Source organism: Peromyscus leucopus, chromosome 17 (assembly GCF_004664715.2).
Source record: "Peromyscus leucopus breed LL Stock chromosome 17, UCI_PerLeu_2.1, whole genome shotgun sequence".
Classification (NCBI taxonomy): Eukaryota; Metazoa; Chordata; class Mammalia; order Rodentia; family Cricetidae; genus Peromyscus; species Peromyscus leucopus.
In genome coordinates this window covers 18,985,116-19,004,154 of record NC_051077.1, presented here as the reverse complement: position 1 = coordinate 19,004,154, position 19,039 = coordinate 18,985,116, and the positions used below count along the sequence as shown (strand labels likewise).

At 41.9% G+C, this 19,039-nt stretch overlaps 1 protein-coding gene across 6 annotated transcripts in view; it reads left to right on the top strand.

Moving 5' to 3' along the window:
* The window catches only part of Nrg1 (neuregulin 1), a 1,050,531-nt gene that overhangs the window by 839,776 nt on the left and 191,716 nt on the right, over positions 1-19,039 (top strand). Inside the window, exon 1 of one of the 6 annotated variants that reach the window (XM_037211544.1) lies at positions 1,903-2,418. The exons of 4 other annotated variants lie outside the window; for them this stretch is intronic. In XM_037211544.1, coding sequence (XP_037067439.1) covers positions 2,319-2,418 — 100 coding nt within the window. In that variant the 5' untranslated portion in view covers positions 1,903-2,318. Of the gene's footprint in view, positions 1-1,902; positions 2,419-19,039 lie in introns of those variants that run through there. One more of the 6 variants, XM_037211543.1, reaches the window with a different exon arrangement.

Genomic DNA, 19,039 nt, shown 5'->3' with positions numbered 1-19,039 from the left:
TCCTACTAACTAAGAAGTGTCTAGACCCCAAACAAAGGAGACAGAAGAAATTATTCCCATAGGCTTGGGTTTTTATTATCTATGTACTTGGCAAGACCTTACATTTTGTTTTAAAATCCAAAATGCGAGTTTGCCTCCAGTCCTTTGATTCTTAAACGCTCCTGTCTGACAGCATGTGGCTAGCAATTCTCAAGCTCTCAAAATGCCTCCCATCCTCCGGATAAGTACCCTCATGAAATGAAAGGCTTCTGCTTGCAGCGGCTTGCTGCCCCTTCCTGGCTGAGCAGTGGCCCCTCCTGGGAAAGTGGAGTTATTTCAGCCAGCTCTGGGGCTCATCTTCCTTCCCCTCCATAGATAGACGCTGCAGTGCTGTTCACTGAGTAATCTTTTCTCGGGTTCTGCCGTTTGTGTGGCACAGTGAGATTTGTACCTGGTGTTTGTTGGAAGGCTATCAAGATAACTGGACACTAACGTTTAAGACTAAAGAACGATGCCAGTAAAGTTGAGGTATCTCTTAACAATTACACCCATCTTACAGAGTTTGATTCTTAGAACAGTGCAAATTAAAGTAGAATAAAATGATTTTTAAGACAATTTAAAAAACGCTTTTGCACATTTCCCTTCCTACATATGTATGAAAGGTGTTACTCCGGATTTCACCTTTATTTAAATCGTGGCAGCTAGAGAACACAGAGCAAGCTTGTAGATAGCAATGGATCAGTTAGCATTGACTCCAGGAAGTGAAAAAGGCAGGAGCCAAGTCACTATGAAAGCTGGATAGCTGGAGAATATTGATCGTTCGTGTGAGTCAGGCTTCTCGACCACAGCTCTCAGTCACAGTAAATGAGCAGACTTAGGTTGACTCTGGTGTGATGATAACAGCGTCTTTACCCGGAGAAGATCACTCAGTGGTGCGGGTGACTCTAGCCTTTGCCTTTTGTCCTTTGTAGCAGCATTCTTTCTTGATTTAACTGCTCCTTAGCGTTCTCCACCAGAGGGAGGATACAGGAAAACTAGGATCCATGCGCCCTTCCCAGAGAGTCTAATTCGGGAAAACTGGCGCCAATGAACTAATGCTCTGGACTTCACCTCACTTCTATCTTCCCGGGGTCGGAGGAGGAAGGGCTACCGTAGAGATGTTACTGACAATGGTGAACCATGGCTCATCAGTTCCTTTGGAAATTAAGTTGTAATAAGAGATACTGTGCTTTAAAAGAGGCTATTTTAAAAGCAAAATTGGAGCTGGGAAATCTAACAAGCGTGTTATTAAGCACACGATGGCAGGCACATGCTCAAGGAGCAGACGTACGAAGTGCAAGCTATTCATGCTTGAAGTTCACAGACCCCCTTCCTGGGTACCTCCAACTCCCTTCCACCCCAGACTTCACCTTCGCCCTACGTGACAGAGGGAAGCTCCCCTAAAGTGAGAAAGAAAGAAACTCTGAACCCTTCTGGGAAAATAGCAACTGTCCCTCCCCCCTCCCGGGGGCTCCGGATCTCTAGAACCTTCGTTGTGGGGCAGGTGCCACGGTTGCAAACTTTTCTCCACTTCCCTCCACTTTTCAAGGCTCGGATCAGCTCCGTGGCTGGGGCAGCCTGCCGAGGACTTGTGAGCGCCAGGGTCCCTTCCTGGCCTCACGGGACTGCTCGGATCGGTCCCGCGGCGGCGGCGGCAGAGTCAGAGCAGCTTCCAGCGACCCCTGTCGGGTGTTCCAGGCAGTCGCTGGGCTCGGCCGCCCCCAGCCAGGCTGGGCCGCCAGAAGAAAGGGGCTGAGCCGCGATCGCCCAGCTCAGGCTCCTCCCGGTGGCGTGTCTGCGCCTCGGGGTGGGGGTGTGGTGGGGAAGAGGGAGGGGGCGAGGCGAGGGGAGGGTGCGAAGGAGGCGCCAGCGTCCAACCTGCGGGCAATTGAAAAAGAGCCGGCTAGGACTTCCCCAAAACTTGTGGGAACTCCGAGCCGCGCGGACGGCAGGAACGGAGTGGCGGCTTCCAGGCGATGCGAGCGCAGACCGGACTGTGATCACCTTTCCTTCTTCGGGCTGTAAGGGAACGAGACCGAGGCCATCGGAGCGAGGCCACGCCGGAGCCGGCAGCGGCGGGACCCGGGACACTAGAGCAGCCCCGAGTCATCCCAGACGGAGCGGACGCTCCAGGTGACCGAGTCCACGCCGCTCCCCGCAGGCGACAGGCGTCGCCTCCACGCAGCTCGGCTGCTCGCTCTTCCCTCCGGGGACAAACTTTTCTCTGAGCCCTTGGACCAAACTTGTCGCGCGTCACCGTCGCCCAGCCGGTTCCGCGGAGAGCGCTCATCTTCGGCGAGATGTCTGAGCGCAAAGAAGGCAGAGGCAAGGGGAAGGGCAAGAAGAAGGACCGGGGATCCCGCGGGAAGCCCGCGCCCGGCGAGGGCGACCCAAGCCCAGGTGAGTGCCTGCAGTCCCGCTACTCCCGGGCGGACGCCTCCCCGGGTTCCGTGTGTCCCAGCGCGCGCTCCCCGCGCTTGACCCGGCCCCGGCGTGGTGGAACCCCGCGCTTCCCTGCGGGGGTCACCTCCACCTGGCACCCCGCGCCCTGCGCGCACCGCGAGCCCGGCCGTCCCGCCCGGACCCTCCCGGGTCCTCCGTGCGCCCTGCTCGCCGGCTTGGCCCTCGGTCCCCGCGTCGGTCGTGGAGCCCAGGCTCGGAGTGCGGCTCCGAGTGCGGGACCGCTGCCGGCTGCGCGTGCCCTGCGGGCCAAGGGCTTTGCGCGGGCCCCGCCTGCCCTCTAGCGAGAGAAGCGGGTACAGGCTCCGGGTCCGAGAGCCTGCGCCCCACCGCGTGGGCCTGGCTGCGCGGAGGGTGGTCGGGAGGGAAAAGGGCGGTGTGGGCGCCCGGGCGTCGGCGCGGTGGGCGGAGGGAAGCGGTGCACAGCCGTGGTGCGAGCCTGGCTTCGCCCTGATTGCGTGCTGCGATAGGGAAACCCAGAGCAGCTGAGAGGGATTCCTAAAGGTCAGCGAAGCACGCAGAACCCGGCCAGGTGCCAAGATTCAGGTCGGCTCTGAATAAATTCTACGAACTCTGGCTTTAGCGGTTCTAGCTTTCACGGTCACCCTGATACCCATGGCTAGTTGAGTTTCCCAAGAGATGTCAGAAAGTAACCGTTTACCCACATTTTGAACCCCAGTTGTTTACTGGTTATATATAGAAAGAAAAAAAGGGAGTTAAGGCTTTTTGTAAAGCGATCTTTTTAATCCACCATCAGAACACAACGTCAATGACCGTGTCAGCCTAGATATCCCTAGGAAAGGCTAATGCACTCACTCACTGGCCACTAAATAGATGCTTAAGGGAGTGAAGCATGGGGGGGGGTCTTTACTTTCCCTCTGCAATCCCCTAAAGTCGATCTGGATGCCTTGTGTCACCTAGAGCATCCCCAACACACATATTATGAAGTACTTCTGGGAAATGAACCACAACTTGTGCAGCCTGTGCCTGAAGAAGATAGCCGACGTATCTGCTCCGTGCAGGACGAAAACAAACCGCATTTTCTTAGTACACTCCTTGGAATCACTCAGCATTTCAGAACTTGGATTGTTGGCAGAGACCCTAAGCAAGGTTTAGAACAAAACAGAAAGCGAACAGAGGGTAATTGTTTAGCCACTGGCCGTTCTTGTGTCTGCATAAAGAGTGCTGCTCATGAGATTCACCTCAGTTACCCCGAATGAGTCTTTCTGAAGGTAGACTGACGATTCCCTAATGTTTACTGTGTATTTTGGAGACTAAATATAACATTGTACTCAAAGTATGAAATGGGGAGCTGGATTAATGTCATCATAGTATGTTAAAGAGATCCAAACCTAACAAATACTGTAAAGGTATAAGGAACGTTTGGTTTCCCTTGCTACCACTTGTGGCGTCTATTTTCTTCAGAAGTTTGTGTGGGCCGCTTAGATCAGCGGTTCTCAACACGTGGGTCGCGACCCCCTGGGTGGGGCGAGAGACCCTTTCCTTCATAGGGGTCGCCTATCAGAGATCCTGCATATGAGATATTTACATTATGATTCATAACAGTAGCAACATTACAGTTACAAAGTGACAACTAAATAATTTTTTTGATTGGGGTCAGCCCAACACGGAGGAACTGTATTTAAGGGTCACAGCATTGGGAAGGTTGGGAACCTGTGCCTTAGATGGGCTCATGCATTAAGGTGGGATGGTGGTCTGATTAGCGTCCCGTTCAGTAGCAGGTTCACCTCCTGTCAAGGGTTCACCTGTACAACATAACACAGATGTTTTAGTGATTTAGCGGTGTGGGTTAGAAATTTTACTGCTGTCCGGTGCGGCCCTTACTCACCAGGTGGGCAACTGTCTCAGGACTTACCTAATGTTCTCTTTAAGAGAGAATGCTACAGCTTCCTTGATTGTTTGTGTGGTCCCACAGCTGTGACTCCCTCCAAACCAGAGACATTGGTTAAGTGATATCCTCCCCCCACCCCCCCCACGCCATTTCCCCCGAAAAAACTGGGATGGGCTTGTCTGTGGGCCAGATTTTTTAGTATATTTGTTTCCTGTCACGGTATGATACTTTCTGGGATAGAGAAACGTTTTACCCACTCCAGAAGAATTTTTATCCCCTTTAGGATACTGCCAACAGATTAAACCAGATAAAGAGTATTCATTTGATTTGCAGAGGGTCACCTTGAAATCTGAATGATGTAGGAGCACGAGGCTTTAGATAGTCCTGCTTGGGAATCAGTGGTTATGTTTGTCTTGCTACTTTTCCTTCTGGTGGTAAATACCAGTCTGGTTTTCCTTATTCAAGAAGATGAGCGGCTCATAGTCACGTGATGTGTGGGGAACTCCACACTCTTTCTGGATCTTTTTTTTTTTTTTTTTTTTTTTTTTTCTGGCCTGTGGGTCTGTGGCATCCTCAACAGCCTGCACACTTGCCACGCAGCCACTTTTAGGATTTACAAGGACAACCATCTCTTGAGTTGTTCCCATGCTGGTGACCTTCAATACCAAGTGTCACCCTTTCCTTAAAACAACCACTGAAGCAGTGTGTATGTGTGTGTGTGTGTGTGTGTGTGTGTGTGTGTGTGTGTGTCCATCCATGTGTGTCCATGTGTGTCCTTGGTGATGTTGTGCACATGGGCTGTTGGGGTCTCTCTGCGGATGTTCTCACATCAGCTTTACAGCAGCTGAGATGACAGAGGGGACTCAGCCCTGCTGTGCTCTTTGTCATATGCACAGGCGAAAACACATCTGTGGTGGGAACTCTTCAGTAGAAAAGCACCCTTTAACCTGCTGTATGACAGGGCCATTTGCTGTGTCACACGTATTTGGCAATATTTCCTATCGTCGATGTAGTTAACAAACACTGAATTGCACACTATTGGGACTGCAGATGTCAACCCAATTATTTATTCCGGAATAATGGCTATTATTGGTCCCACACCCTTGAGGCCATTAATTCTTCTTCTTTGCACAAAATAAGCAACCTCAGTGAAACCCTAGGCTTTGTGTAGCAGATCCATGTATCGAGGGCCCCATAATGTCCCCAGCCTCCTGCAAGCTGGACCTCCCAGATCCTGCCTCCGATTGAGTCATTCAGCTTAGTATTTTCCTTTAGAAGCCTGAATTACAAAATCAGTTTTTCTTTTTATTCTGTCAGTTTACCAATGACTTCAGACCTTCCTTAAGATTGCTGATGTTTTTCTTATTCTGAACAGTATTCATTTTGTTACTGTTTTGCCCCTTAAATGACCTGGCACGAATCTGTTATCACACCTAGTACAGACCTGAAACTATTATGTGCTCTTTCATACCTGGTGGATAGGGTATTTGTGAGTGGAAAACTGTAGAAACGTAGTATTCCAAATAGCTAGGCGCAGGCTGTACATGCCTCAAATGATATCACCCACCTGCTTCCTTAACTAAATGGCTCCAAAGGCTGAAGTGCCTGTAAACATTCTTGGAAATAAAGTACTCTGTCACTAACAGGGCAGTCTGTGTTTATAGAACAAGGAGGAATGTCCAGTGATCTGTTTCAACCTGGTTACTTGTAACTGCTTACATTATGTAATTATTAAAAACATTAAAGATTATTTACAGAACAAAATAGAACTTGTTATAAGGAACTAAAATAGCAGGGAGCGTGAGGGAAGCTTGAATACTGTTTTCATATATACAAAGTGGTGAAATGGTATTTATGAAGATAATACTAATTCTATTAGTATTAGAAGAAGGTGCTAAGGAGAATATATATGTATATATTCACATGTATGTAGGTATATGTGATATCAGAAAGTATTGGACTATAGTGTGAACAGTAAATATATTTCCAATGTGCCCCTCAATCTTTTTCTATTCAGAGTAATGGAAAATGCTGTTAATTAGAGATAGTGTTCCAGGCAGTGTAATGCATGCATTGTATATTATATCATTTTAAGAGCAGAAAATACAAAAGTGTCTGAGTGTTAGGCAGCATGCCCTAGTCCTTAGTTCTTTAGACAGATTGCCTGGATTTAAACCCTAGCCTCACCAAATACCCTTTAGCTGTAAATTCATGGGAAAGTAACTTAATCTTTCTGTGCCTAAGTTTCCTTTTTCTGTAAAGTGGAGATAATTCCTGTCTCTCTGGAGTGTGAACAAGATAACCCAGGAAAGCATGCTGACTATTGGCCAACAGGGACTCTGTACCCAGCACATGCAGGCTTTCTTTATCAGATTGCTCAAGGAAGGAATTGTCTGCAAGGATATGTGACATAATTTTCAGAATTTACCTTTTATGGGAAAGAAAACCCAGTGCTGACCTTACATTAGAGTGGGTATAAATATTAATATGGACTACCTGTAAAGATAGAGAAAAGTGAGAACATCAAGTTTCATAACGGCATATATGTATTATGAAAACATTGCTGAGCTCAATCTAAATATTGAAAGTAAGTGAGGTGCAACAGGATTTTATCTGGCAGGAAAATGTTGAGGTTTCAAGCTGCAAGATTTTGAAACCCGATTCCTTTTCTGGCAACATTTTAAGAGTTGCTGTTTAAACCTCCTTTTGTAGTGCAGAATATGTAGTCTTCTCTCTTGGGACTTGTGTAAATTACAGCCACTGAAAAACAAAGTATGTATCAACATGTCCTTTCCTATCTTTTTTATCAGGGCTAACAATATATTGCCAGCAAAGATCATAGGCCCTGCTGCAGGTATTTTGAAATAGAAGCAAAACAAAGAATACAATAAATCTGTATTTCTTGATATGTTCATTTCTTTTCCTCCCTCACTAGAATGGCTATATGTCACATTTAAGGTTCCGAGAAATATAATGGATTCTTACCAGATCAGAGTTCTAGTACTTTTAGCAAAGTAAAAATTTGAATTGAACACTACTGATTGTTTATTGGGTTCTGTCAAGAGACAAGAAATCACACCAAGGAGGACCAGTATTTTTGGGGGAGTTATCGAATTTGCTCCAAGAAGAACTAACCACACTTTTCTTGGTTAGTTAACCCTGAAACTCTTCCCCTTAGCAAATAGAAGAAATAAAACTAATCATTAAGTCATGTTGGTTTACTTTATTTTAATGGAGGGAAAATATACCTATTAATTAGCAGACGTACAGCAAATGAAAGGAACAAGTGGAATTTCTGTTCATCCTGATTCTGTTTGTATCTGCATGAGTTTTGGTTGATTGAAAGGAAAGAACAAAAAGCAGGCTACCAAAATACCAATAGATGTCAGTGTTTGTTGCTTTAGAAGAAGTGAGGTGTTAGAAAAAAAATACACAGCTTAATTCATCCTGTTTATTGAACACGAAGCTAGCTACTTGTAAAAGCTTGATTTTGATCATTCTGTCTAATCTTGTTTACAAAGCTACATTTTGCTAGTGAAGAATCATGTTTAGATCTCTTCTTCTAAATATTAAAAATACCTTACAAGCACAGAGCCCTCGGTTTGCTCCCCCGAGTTAACATTAAAAAGAGCCTGGTGGTGTCTGCATGTAAATTCATCACTGGGGAGGTGGAGACAGGCAAATCCAGGGGCTTGCTGGCCAGCCAGCCTAGCCTATTTGGAAAGTCCCAGGCTAGTGAGAGACTCGTAAAGTACTGTATGGCCCATAAGGTCTGTCTTCTGTCCTCCACATGTATGCCCACACATGTGCATGTATTCTTGTACACAGGAATGTGAACAAACACACAATGCCTCTGCAGTAAGTTCCCCCCAAGACTTCAGAATGTAGGCAGAAAGCTTGCTAATCAATGCTTTTGGAAAGTGAAGTAGCAAAATTATTTGAGAGTGTTGCATCACATCGATTAAGATGTGCCCATTTTTCGTGTCCCCTTGATAGCAAGTAGTCAAGTTTATTTTTGAGTCAGCCTCAAGGGAGACAGGTCAGATACTCGCCATTTTCTTCTTTCTTTCTCTTGCAAGTGACACCTTCCTCTGGCCTCCAGAGGGTGCTCTGAGAGCATCGCACTGCTATTCCCCAAAGACTACTTCTGCCTTTTCCTTTTTAGTTTTTCCAGTATTCTGACCAATATAGTAAATGAACAATGTCTTGATTTGATCAAGGTTAGCTGATTTGAATATATTTTTTTCTTAGCTAAACAGTAGCTTCAATTCATTAAGAATTCTGAGTCAGAATATTATCAGATATCATAGTGGTGGTCCTTGCCAGGCTAAATCATTTGGCCAGATTAATCCTCACTGGCAGCTTTCTCCAGAGAGCCAGACATCTACAAGGTCTTTCTAGGCATGTCTTGTCCAGTAGGTTCAAGTAGTACTCGTGAGGAAGTTTAATTGTATTTGGAAGTTTCTCCCTGGCCTTGGCCACTTCCGAGAAAGCACCATAACTGGACAAAAGGTGTTTGCCAACAGGTTTGTTTTTTGTGTCATTAGCTCAGGTCCTATTGAAGAACTCTACTCTGATATGCACATTTCTGAAAACAAGTTAGAGTAGTTCTTGAGAACCATGGGCTAAGGTCGTAGTAGCGCAGACCCATAACTCCCGTTACTTAATGGTTCACCTGTTATGATGTTTTAAAGTTTTATTTTTGATGTTATGCGTATCTATGTGTATGTGCACTTGGATGTAGGTACCTGTGGAGACCAAAAGAGGGCGTCAGATCCCTTGGAGCAGGAGGTATGGGTGTTTGTGAGCTGTCCAGTGTGGGTGCTCGGGACTAAACTCAGCAAACTGCCTTAAACTTTAAGTCATCTCTTCAGCTTGTTCATTCATGATCTGTTTCACCCTGTAATGGCCAGATCTGTCTTGATTCCCACATTGTATCATTTCCTCATATAAAGTGTAATATAGTTTGTGAGCTGTCCAGTGTGGGTGCTTGGGACTAAACTCAGCAAACTGCCTTAAACTTTAAGTCATCTCTTCAGCTTGTTCATTCATGATCTGTTTCACCCTGTAATGGCCAGATCTGTCTTGATTCCCACATTGTATCATTTCCTCATATAAAGTGTAATATAGTTTGTGAGCTGTCCAGTGTGGGTGCTTGGGACTAAACTCAGCAAACTGCCTTAAACTTTAAGTTATCTCTTCAGCTTGTTCATTCATGATCTGTTCCACCCTGTAATGGCCAGATCTGTCTTGATTCCCACATTGTATCATTTCCTCATATAAAGTGTAATATAGTTGGCATTGCTTCTTGATGAAGACAGGTATTTCTGATAGGAACAGCCTTTTCTCCGTCCCAGTGTTCCAATGCTTTCCTCTCTGAGCTTCAGTAGGAAGGCAGCTGCCTGTTCTGGGCAACCGCTGAGGTTTAGTTTAATGATGTTGGTCAGGGAATGTTAGTAGGCTGAACTGTATGAAATTGTTGGTTTTATAGGTTGTGCGTGACTGGCTACCCTAGATGTCATGGAGTTCCATATCAGAGATTTTTTTTTTTATTAGTAATTTGACTTTATGCTTTAAATATTATTTTAAATAATGTAGTGATGCTGATCACTTTGAAAGTATCTTAGAAATTTTAGTGATGAAAAGGATTAAGGTCATATATGAAAGCTGCGCTGGGGAATAATTGAAGAAGTAGCATTTTCTGTAGTCGGTAGACGAGGCTCCTCAGATATCTGCAAAGGATGAAGGCAGTGTAAAGCCAGAGGGCTGGGCAACTAACAGCTTTTACATGGAGAAAAAAAGTGGCAATTTTGACTGTGAAACCTCAGTCTCGTTTGGCTTAACATACCGTTTTTCATGCTCTATCTTAGTCACCAGGTTTCTGCAGAGAAGTACTACAGCTGTGAACAGGGAACATTGATGACTGGTAAATAAATCCAGGCTTTATTTTAGTAAATAATATGAAACTAGAAAAGTCCCTCCACCCCAACACTGCCTTCAGAAATATTTGGTGAGACAGGTCTTTCTTTGTAGAGCTGTCTGGCCTGGACTTGCTGCATATAGACCAGGCTAGCCCCCAAACTCACAGGGATGACCTGACTCTCTTTTTCCAGTGCTGGAAATAAGGATGTGCCTGGGCCAATTCACTTCTACACTTATATCAGCTTGGGTTTTCTCCTGCTATCAAGTGAAGATATGTTTCCTGATGTTTATAGATACTTATACATTCTTTTAAATATATTTATTCAATTTTATGTGTATGTATGCAGGAAGTTTTTGAGGTTAGAAGAGACATCAGATCCCTTGGAACTGGAGTTACAGATGGTTGTGAGCTGCCATGTGGGTACTGGGAACTGAACTTGGGTCCTCTATAAAAACAAAAACTGTGTTCTTAATCACTGAGCCATCTATACTTATATTTCTATAAGATGGCTATATTTATAAATTCAAAATTCAGGTAAAGCCAGCTTTTAAAATATGCTTTTCTGATTGTAAGTTGTCATACACAAAATGTCCCAATTTTAGAGACCGAAGTTATATTTTTAAAGTAGAGCATAGTATCTTTATTCCATAGCAAATCTAAAGCCAGCCATTATATGGACTATCTACATTCCAATTTTGAGAGCGTGGGCTGTAGCTAAGCTGTAGAGTATTCGCCTAAATTCCAAATTTGATTATTCTTCTTAAATAAAAATGCATTTTATAAAATATGTAGGGAACTGTTTTAGATACTAACTTTTCTTATATGAAAGATCTCAAATATTGAAAGTTGAAATTCCCAGACATTTAATAGCTTTTGAAACTTCTATTTCAATTTGATTTAATATAAAACTTTAATATTGGTTATTCTTAGGAAAATTTTCTTATTTTTAAAACAGATCTTTATATGTGTACATGTGAGTATATGTGCCACACACACACATACCTGATGCCTGATGAGGACAGAGATGGTGTTGGATCTCCTGGAACTAGAGTTACAGGTAGTTGTAAGTCACCTGATGTGGTTGCTGGAAACTGGATGTGGGTCCTCTATAGGAGCAACACATGCTATTGACCACTGAGCCATTTCTCCAGCCTAAGTCTTTTAAGAAGTCTCCCCAAAGAAGAATGTCACATGCTGGTTTCAGGAAGCCACTTAAAAACATGCCCAGTCTCAAACTTTGTACATCTCATTGACCTTTTATAGGTTAGAATCAACTGTCTGGAGCTTCAAGCATTGCTTTTTACACTTTCACTGTCAATTACATTTTTATTCAGTTATCCTGAACACACACACACACACACACACACACACACACACACACACACACACAGCCTCCCACCCCCCACAAAAAAAGGAAAGAAAGAAAACTGTCCGAGTTGAAAAAAATACCTATTTATCCTTTTCTCATGAGTTAATTAGAATGAAGAGGTTTTATTTAAAAAAAGAAGTCTCCCAATTTTATACTTAAAATGTTTGTTTCATTTAACTGTTTCATATCATTCATTTCAGAATTTCCCCTTGACTATAGAAATGGGAAACTGCAGTTAATTTGTAAGGTCATGAAAAAAGGCATCCAGAGCCAAAGAATAGGAGGTGTCAGATAAAAGGTATTTAATAGAAAACTATCATTCACAGCAAGAGTGCTCTTTTATAGCACAGTTCTCAACCTGTGGACCGCGACGATCGGAAAACACATATTTCCAATTGTTTTAGGAACAGAGACACTACTCAATAGCAAAAATTACAGATATGAAGGAGCAACAAAAATAAATTTATAGTTAGGGGTCTCCACAACCTGAGGAACTGTGTATTAAAGAGTCACAGCATTAGGAATGTTGAGAACCATTGTTTTACAGAAGCCAGGGCATATGCTGTTATGAAATGTTGCACTAAATTCTTTCTCTTTTCAAGTTTGTCTGTACTTGGAAAGTTTTCTATCTGTCAGTGAGTGTGTTCTTTCTTCCCTGCCCCCCACCCCCAGGTTCCTTGAGCTTTATTTTTAGCCATACCTGAGGACAAGGAGGCGTTAGTCCCTTTCATTAATAGTAATTGCCATAATATAGGCTTCAAACTAAGAGAAGTTATTTTGGATAATCATATATTTGAGAACCCACAGTGTGATTATTTGTATTAAATTTAACAGTCTGTTATAATATTTTTATTGCTCTTTCCTTTTTTCCTCTATTCTCTCCCCACTTCCAACTTGGAGGATTTACTTTCTCCATATGAGTTAATCTTACATTAAGGATTATGGGTAATAAGTAAAAGGATTGTATGTCTTTATTTTTTGTATCCTTGCATGCAGATTTCTGGATACCAGCCATTTGTAAGCTCAGTTGGGGTCAATTGTGGGCTAAAACATGAACCTCCAGTCAGCAGTTCATATGGAATCGAGGACAGGACATTTTAAATCATTCAATGACTGTCACAAGCTTGAATGATGTTTATGTTAAGGAGCATAGTTTTATATCTCTCCAAACCCATTAGAGTGAAGGAAGTGTGGGCAATATTATTTTGCATTAATTAATTAATTAATTAATTAATTTTGTGTGTGTATGTGTGTTAGGAGTTGTGAATGAACACTTGCCACCATGTGTGGAGTGGGCAGGGAACAGCTTGTAGAAACTGGTTCTCTCTCCATCATGTGAGTTCTAGCCATCCAACTCAGACCGTCAGGCATGGCAGCCAGCACCTTTACCCTGCCAGCCATCTTGCAGGTCCCTACACTTAGGAATTCACATCCACATGTTCTATGAGGTGTTGGTTAGAACAAAGTCTCCCTAAAAAAGATGCTCTTTGGTTCACATGCTGGTGTCATCACCCCCAGTTGATTAGCTGATCTAATCCTCTCCACCTAAGGATTTTAACTGACTCTTGCGTCAGTCTAGAGCTAAGCAGATCTTTGTGTTCTTCCAAATTTGTCTGTCCTTATCACCTTAAAGTAAAGCTCTCTCACCTGAACGTGTCCACTAACATCTGAGGCTGTCTAAATAAAATGGTCTTAGAGTGCTCCTCTGTGTGTGTGTGTGTGTGTGTGTGTGTGTGTGTGTGTGTGTGTAAACATGTGCGCACACACACACACATAGTACTGAAAATCAAACTCAGGATCTTGAACATGCTACCTAGGAAGCTTTCTGCTGTTGAGTTATGAGTTACATCCTATCACCAAGGATTCTTGTCTTTGAGTCCAACCCAGCAGCACGGGCCTGCCTGTCGTCCCAGTTACACAGAAGACTGAGGCAGGAGGATCACATTATAAAGGTCTGCCTGGGATACAGAGTGAGTTCAAGGTCCACTTAGTGGGCTCTTTTCTCAAAATTAAAAGTAAAGAGAGGACTGGAGATACAGTGCAATGGTGGAAAACTTGAGTTATGAGCACAAAGCCCTGGGTTCCTCAGTAACCCCTCTCCAAATTTGTTATCTTTGTGTACAGTGCATTTCAGAACACACCATGAACACACCATGAAGATGTGGCTTTGAACATAACTGGTCAAATACTTCTGTGACACATCAGTGGTCATCTGACTTGGAGACTGCATTTAGTTTTAGGAAAGAGAAATACCTGTTTTAATCCTGACTGTGGCAGGGATTTCATTGAAGGTTAAAAAGAGAACAGTGATTAACAGACAAGGTCCCAGTTCTATCTCTCATTTCTTGGTGTGAGGTTAAGTATAACCCTTCCCTACCCTGACTCCATCAGTGATCACGGTCTATAAGCCTCCATCTCCATACTTATACTTGTGGACAGTAATCTACGAGATGTGTGTGGCAGTCCTGGGGTTAAAGTTTTATATTGTGCTTGATGTAGAGCAAAACTAAAATGTCAGCTTTATTTAAAAATACTAGCTTTGTTAATAAAACATACTAAGTATTTTTTTAAATCTCTTTTCCTCTAATGTTAGCTCTTACTTCATGTGGTTACCAGTGTCTACCCATGTTTAAACCCACAGGAGATAACTTTATCAACATTGTATGTCTTTTTACTGGGTCTTATGCATAGAGGTTCTTGTACTAGCACCACTTAGGAAATATATTTCTGGCATAATTCCTGAAACTTGGAAGATTGGTGAGGGTTCTATATAAATTTGTGATACCTTTGCATGAAAGAGAGCTGGACATTCTGATTTTGAGATGCAGGTTGAACTTTAGCATGCATAGAGAAACTCCTTTTCAAGGGGTACAGTAACCTATGGTGGTTGTTGTATGAATGGTTTGGTGTTGTAAAGCATGCTCCTGCATTTTATTATTTAAACATTTATGAGCTTCATACGTGAGCACTGTTTCTACATCACTCCTGCCCTTCCCCTCTCCTTTGTCCCACCTCTCCTTCTAGTCCATTTAGTGCTGCTCCTATGGACACATGTCCAGGGCTGACGACTTAAGATTGTGTAAACTATACGGGACTTCTTTTCTGGAGGAAACTGATCCTCTTTCCAGCAGCCATTGACCCTGCCCCCTATAGCTTGCCATCTTGTTCATGTGTTTTAAATTCACTTACCCATATTCTCAATCTTTCAAAACGTATGCCCATTACTTCCTTATATATAATCCTTCCATTTGTAACAACTTCCCATGGTTTGAAGTCAAGGATAGTGTTTAGATAACTGCCGTGCATACTGTGCCTAGTACTGTACTTCACATATGAGTTTGTAAAAGAAATGACTGAAACTAACATATGATTATATATGCATTTATGTATGTATTATATATGCTAAATGTATATATGGATGAATGTCTGTACCACTATAGACTATTTCCAGAAGCAAAAGGATGAATGATTATATTCTGTGAATTGATTTGATAGGTATTTTATTGTGTTATGAGACATAGCATGTCCAATGTGTTAAGTGGGTTTTCATTAGTGTAATAAGTAGATCCTAATTTTGTGCATATGTATCAGAAACCAGTTCTATATTCTTCTAGCATATTTGGTATTCTCTGTTAAGAGGGAACCAGAAATATATTGATACTAAGCATAGCATTTCATTGTCAAAATTTTTGATGCATTTCTCTCAAACTTTATTTTCAATTTTATTTTTGAGGTTGTGTTTTAATTGCAACATTTCTCCCTACCCTCTCCTCCCTCTAAACCCTCCTGTATACTGCTCCCCACTCTCCGTCAAATATGTGGCCTCCTTTTTTCATCAGTTGTTACTGTATGCACATATTTTTAATAACTAAGAAAAGGAGGTACTGCACTGAGGCCCATGAGATGGTAGATTTTTATAAACAGCTATAATGTCAGCAATACTGAAAATTATTACCATCTATTTCTGGGAAAAAATATTGAAGGCCTATACTTTGTCCTTGGAAGGATTAGATCGAATACAGACAATAGATTGTGATTATGACTTGTAGTGAGGTCACCTGGCCCTGGACATGGACTCTTCCCTGGGGGAACTGCTTATGCATTATCCACTTTGGGAAAGAATTATACTTATAGGAATTATGGAAATTAGCTTGTGGATTTGTCAGGAGAAAACCAATTATTTGAATGCTGAGTTGAATGGAAAATGAAATACATGCTTTTCCATATATTAAATTCAATAGAAATGGGAGACTTATGTCTTGAGGGTTTGAGTTTTTTTTTTTTTTTTTTAAGCATGTTGATTACATTGTGTGTTCCCACTTGTCCTCAATCTGACAGCAAGAGAAGTATCTGTAGAAATAGTTATGTACTATATTTTAATATTTGGGTGAGAAATCATGCATTTTAAGTGTTGTCTACATTATATTTACTGTCCATCAAAAGAGACTATGATCCATTTCCAGCAGGCAGGAGAAACAGGGGCCAGTCCTTCTCGGGGAATGAGGAGAAGCTAATGGAGGGAGAGATAGAGTGCCCGATTCATGGTTTCCAGATCTGATGGATGTAAGACCTTCTGTAGGAGAAGGGCCTCTAACTTGGACAGTGCACAAGCAAAAGCGTGTGATTTCCCACAGTGCTCTGCCACTTACAGAATAAATATGGAGCCTTAGATTGTTACCAGTTTCCTTCTCATGGAAGCCTTGCTTCCTTTTGAGAGTGCAACCACATTCTGTAAAAGGAAACGTGTTTTCAATGTTGACTCCGTTCTTCCACATGGACAGTGAGACAAAGAAGAGAAAACCACTAGTTTCAGGATGCAATTTAGTAGTCTGGGGATGACACTCTACAAAGACAAAATGCCATTGGTCCTGGTCTCACAGAACACATGCTGTTTGGGAAAACTTCAAGGGGCCTGTGCCTCTGACATGACAGGACCCAGCAAAAGAGAGGTACCTGAATACTCTTTATATCAGGTTAGAGAATGAGGTATTTCAAAATTACCACCAACTTTAAACACGAACGCCACATTGACGTTCATGTTTGCACAGTTCCACGGTTGGCTGCTTTAGCGTGATCAAGATAGAGATGTATCAAGCAAACAGTTGTCTCACAATTCTCCCAAGACAGGAAAAAAAAATTGGAAAGATGCCCAGTATTTTGCTAGTATTTTTAATATGTTATCTAAGTATAAAAAAAAAAATCCCACAGAGATCTTCTAAGAATCTGATATTTGATTATGCATGGAGCAGTTCTTTGTTGAACATTTTCCTGGTAAGTTAAGCAAAGAATGGACATCCTTTTCATTATTCTATATCAGGGCACATTTGTCACTCAAAACTTCCTTCTTGTCACTGATGGCTTTATGGAAATGATAAATACTTCAACTTTACTCTGAGAAATGAGAAATGAGGAATAATTACATGTTGATTATGTAATTTCGGTTCTACATGTCAAATTTATACATCCTTGAACATGTGGTTACATGCTTTTGTGGCTGTAAGCTTCCTTTGCATTTACTTTCAAAAGCAATTAGTAGGGCTGAAAGTGTAGCTCAGTGATGGAATGCACAGTTCCCTGGATTTGCTCCTGGTACAATGAAACAAAAGTATTAATAAATACAATTAACAATTATAATTGACTAGAGCTGCTTTCTAAGGTGATAGATTTAATTTTCTATAGGATTGCTTTTTATAATTACTCACTGAAATGATATGACAGAGTTTGTATAAAATGCTGAACTATTAAGCTAAACATTAAGACATGTAAATAACCCATTATTCCCATTTAGAAGAATTTTTGAGTGGTTATAGGTGCATATTATCATATCTTATATCTCCACACTTTTTAGTGGAGGTTGATTATTTCCCCAGAACTAAGTCTTCCTTACAGAGTATGATGTCACCAAAGGGTAGTATGGAGCTGGGGACATACTCTGGAGTGTAGAAGTATTAGTGGCCATTAGGAACTGTTAGTTGTGGCAGCAGTTTGGCTATTATGACACTCTCAGGCAACTGGAAAATGTCAGGTCACCAGACCCTGAACTGACCAGTCATTATTTTTGTGGTTTAAATTTGCATAATTTGTTTTAAAACTCTCAGTATTTAACCAGTGCTTAATTATTCTGCCCAGTGAATGGAATTTCAATTTTTTTCATCTGAAAGTCTAACTTATCCTAAAATATTTTTGTTCTATTTTGTTTTAAGCATTTAGAGGCAGTTAAGAGGTAGACAGATGCAATGTAATAGCTAATAGTCATAGATTGCTTTGACCATTGTCTGCACATATTTGTTATGTTATCAGTTTGACATATAAATATATAACAGACATATAAATACATTACAGTTAAGTAACGAAGTAATCAATATTAAAAATTGCCAGGTAGAGTTAATGCCAGGTGTCAACTTGACACACCTGGGAAGAGGAAGCCTCAGTTGAAGAATTCCCTCCATTGGATTGGGCCTGTGTATAAGGCATTTTCCTAAGTGCTAATTTATGTAGGAGGGCCTAGCACACTGTGGTCAGTTCCATCCTGGACTGTATAAGAAAGTAGACTGAACAAGTCATGGGGGGCAAGCCTTTAAACGGTGTTCCTCCATGGGCTTTGCTTCAGTTCCCGACTCTAGGTTCCTGTCTTAGTGTTCCCTGATGATGGGCTATAACCGGTAAGGCAAATAAGTCCTTTCCTGCCCACATGACTTTTGCTCATGTTTTTTTTTTTTTTTTTCACAGCAATAGAAAAGCAAACTACAACAGTGCTTAAACATGAAGTCATATGCCATCAGTCTTGGGAAAACGCAGTGTTAGAGCTAGACAGATACATCAGTGGTCACCAGCTTGAATTATTATTATTATTACTATTATTATTATTATTACTATTGATAAAGGAAACATTTAGGCCCAATCTGAACGTGAATTCCAGAAATAGAACACAGATCTTTGGATTTTACATAGAGATTTTAATTATTACATTATTATAGTTTTAAATCTAAGAAATTGATTCTAGATGTGAATTTAGCTTCTCTTTCTAGTGGTTTGGGCATATTAGGCTTCTAGGTAAGAGACATGGATTTATTTCTGTCCCATTAAGTAACATCTTGGAAGACAGACATGTTTGATAGGATTTTACTTTAATACCTGCAGGAAATTTAAATCAACCAAATCTTTTTATCTTTACGTTCCTTATTACGCTATCTTACACAATACAGTCAGTTTCATTTGAAAAGATGGCCATTGAAGTCATTATGTCATACCATGGGAGATGATGGATGGTGCTAAGAGTGTGCTTATGAATGGGATTCCTACATGATGCAGGTGTGGGCTGCCACATTCTGAAAGCCCTTAATTCAGGAGACCCCCAGATTGAGATAGAGATGTTTGGATGTGCTATAGATGTTCTTTGTCAGAAACAGCTTCATCC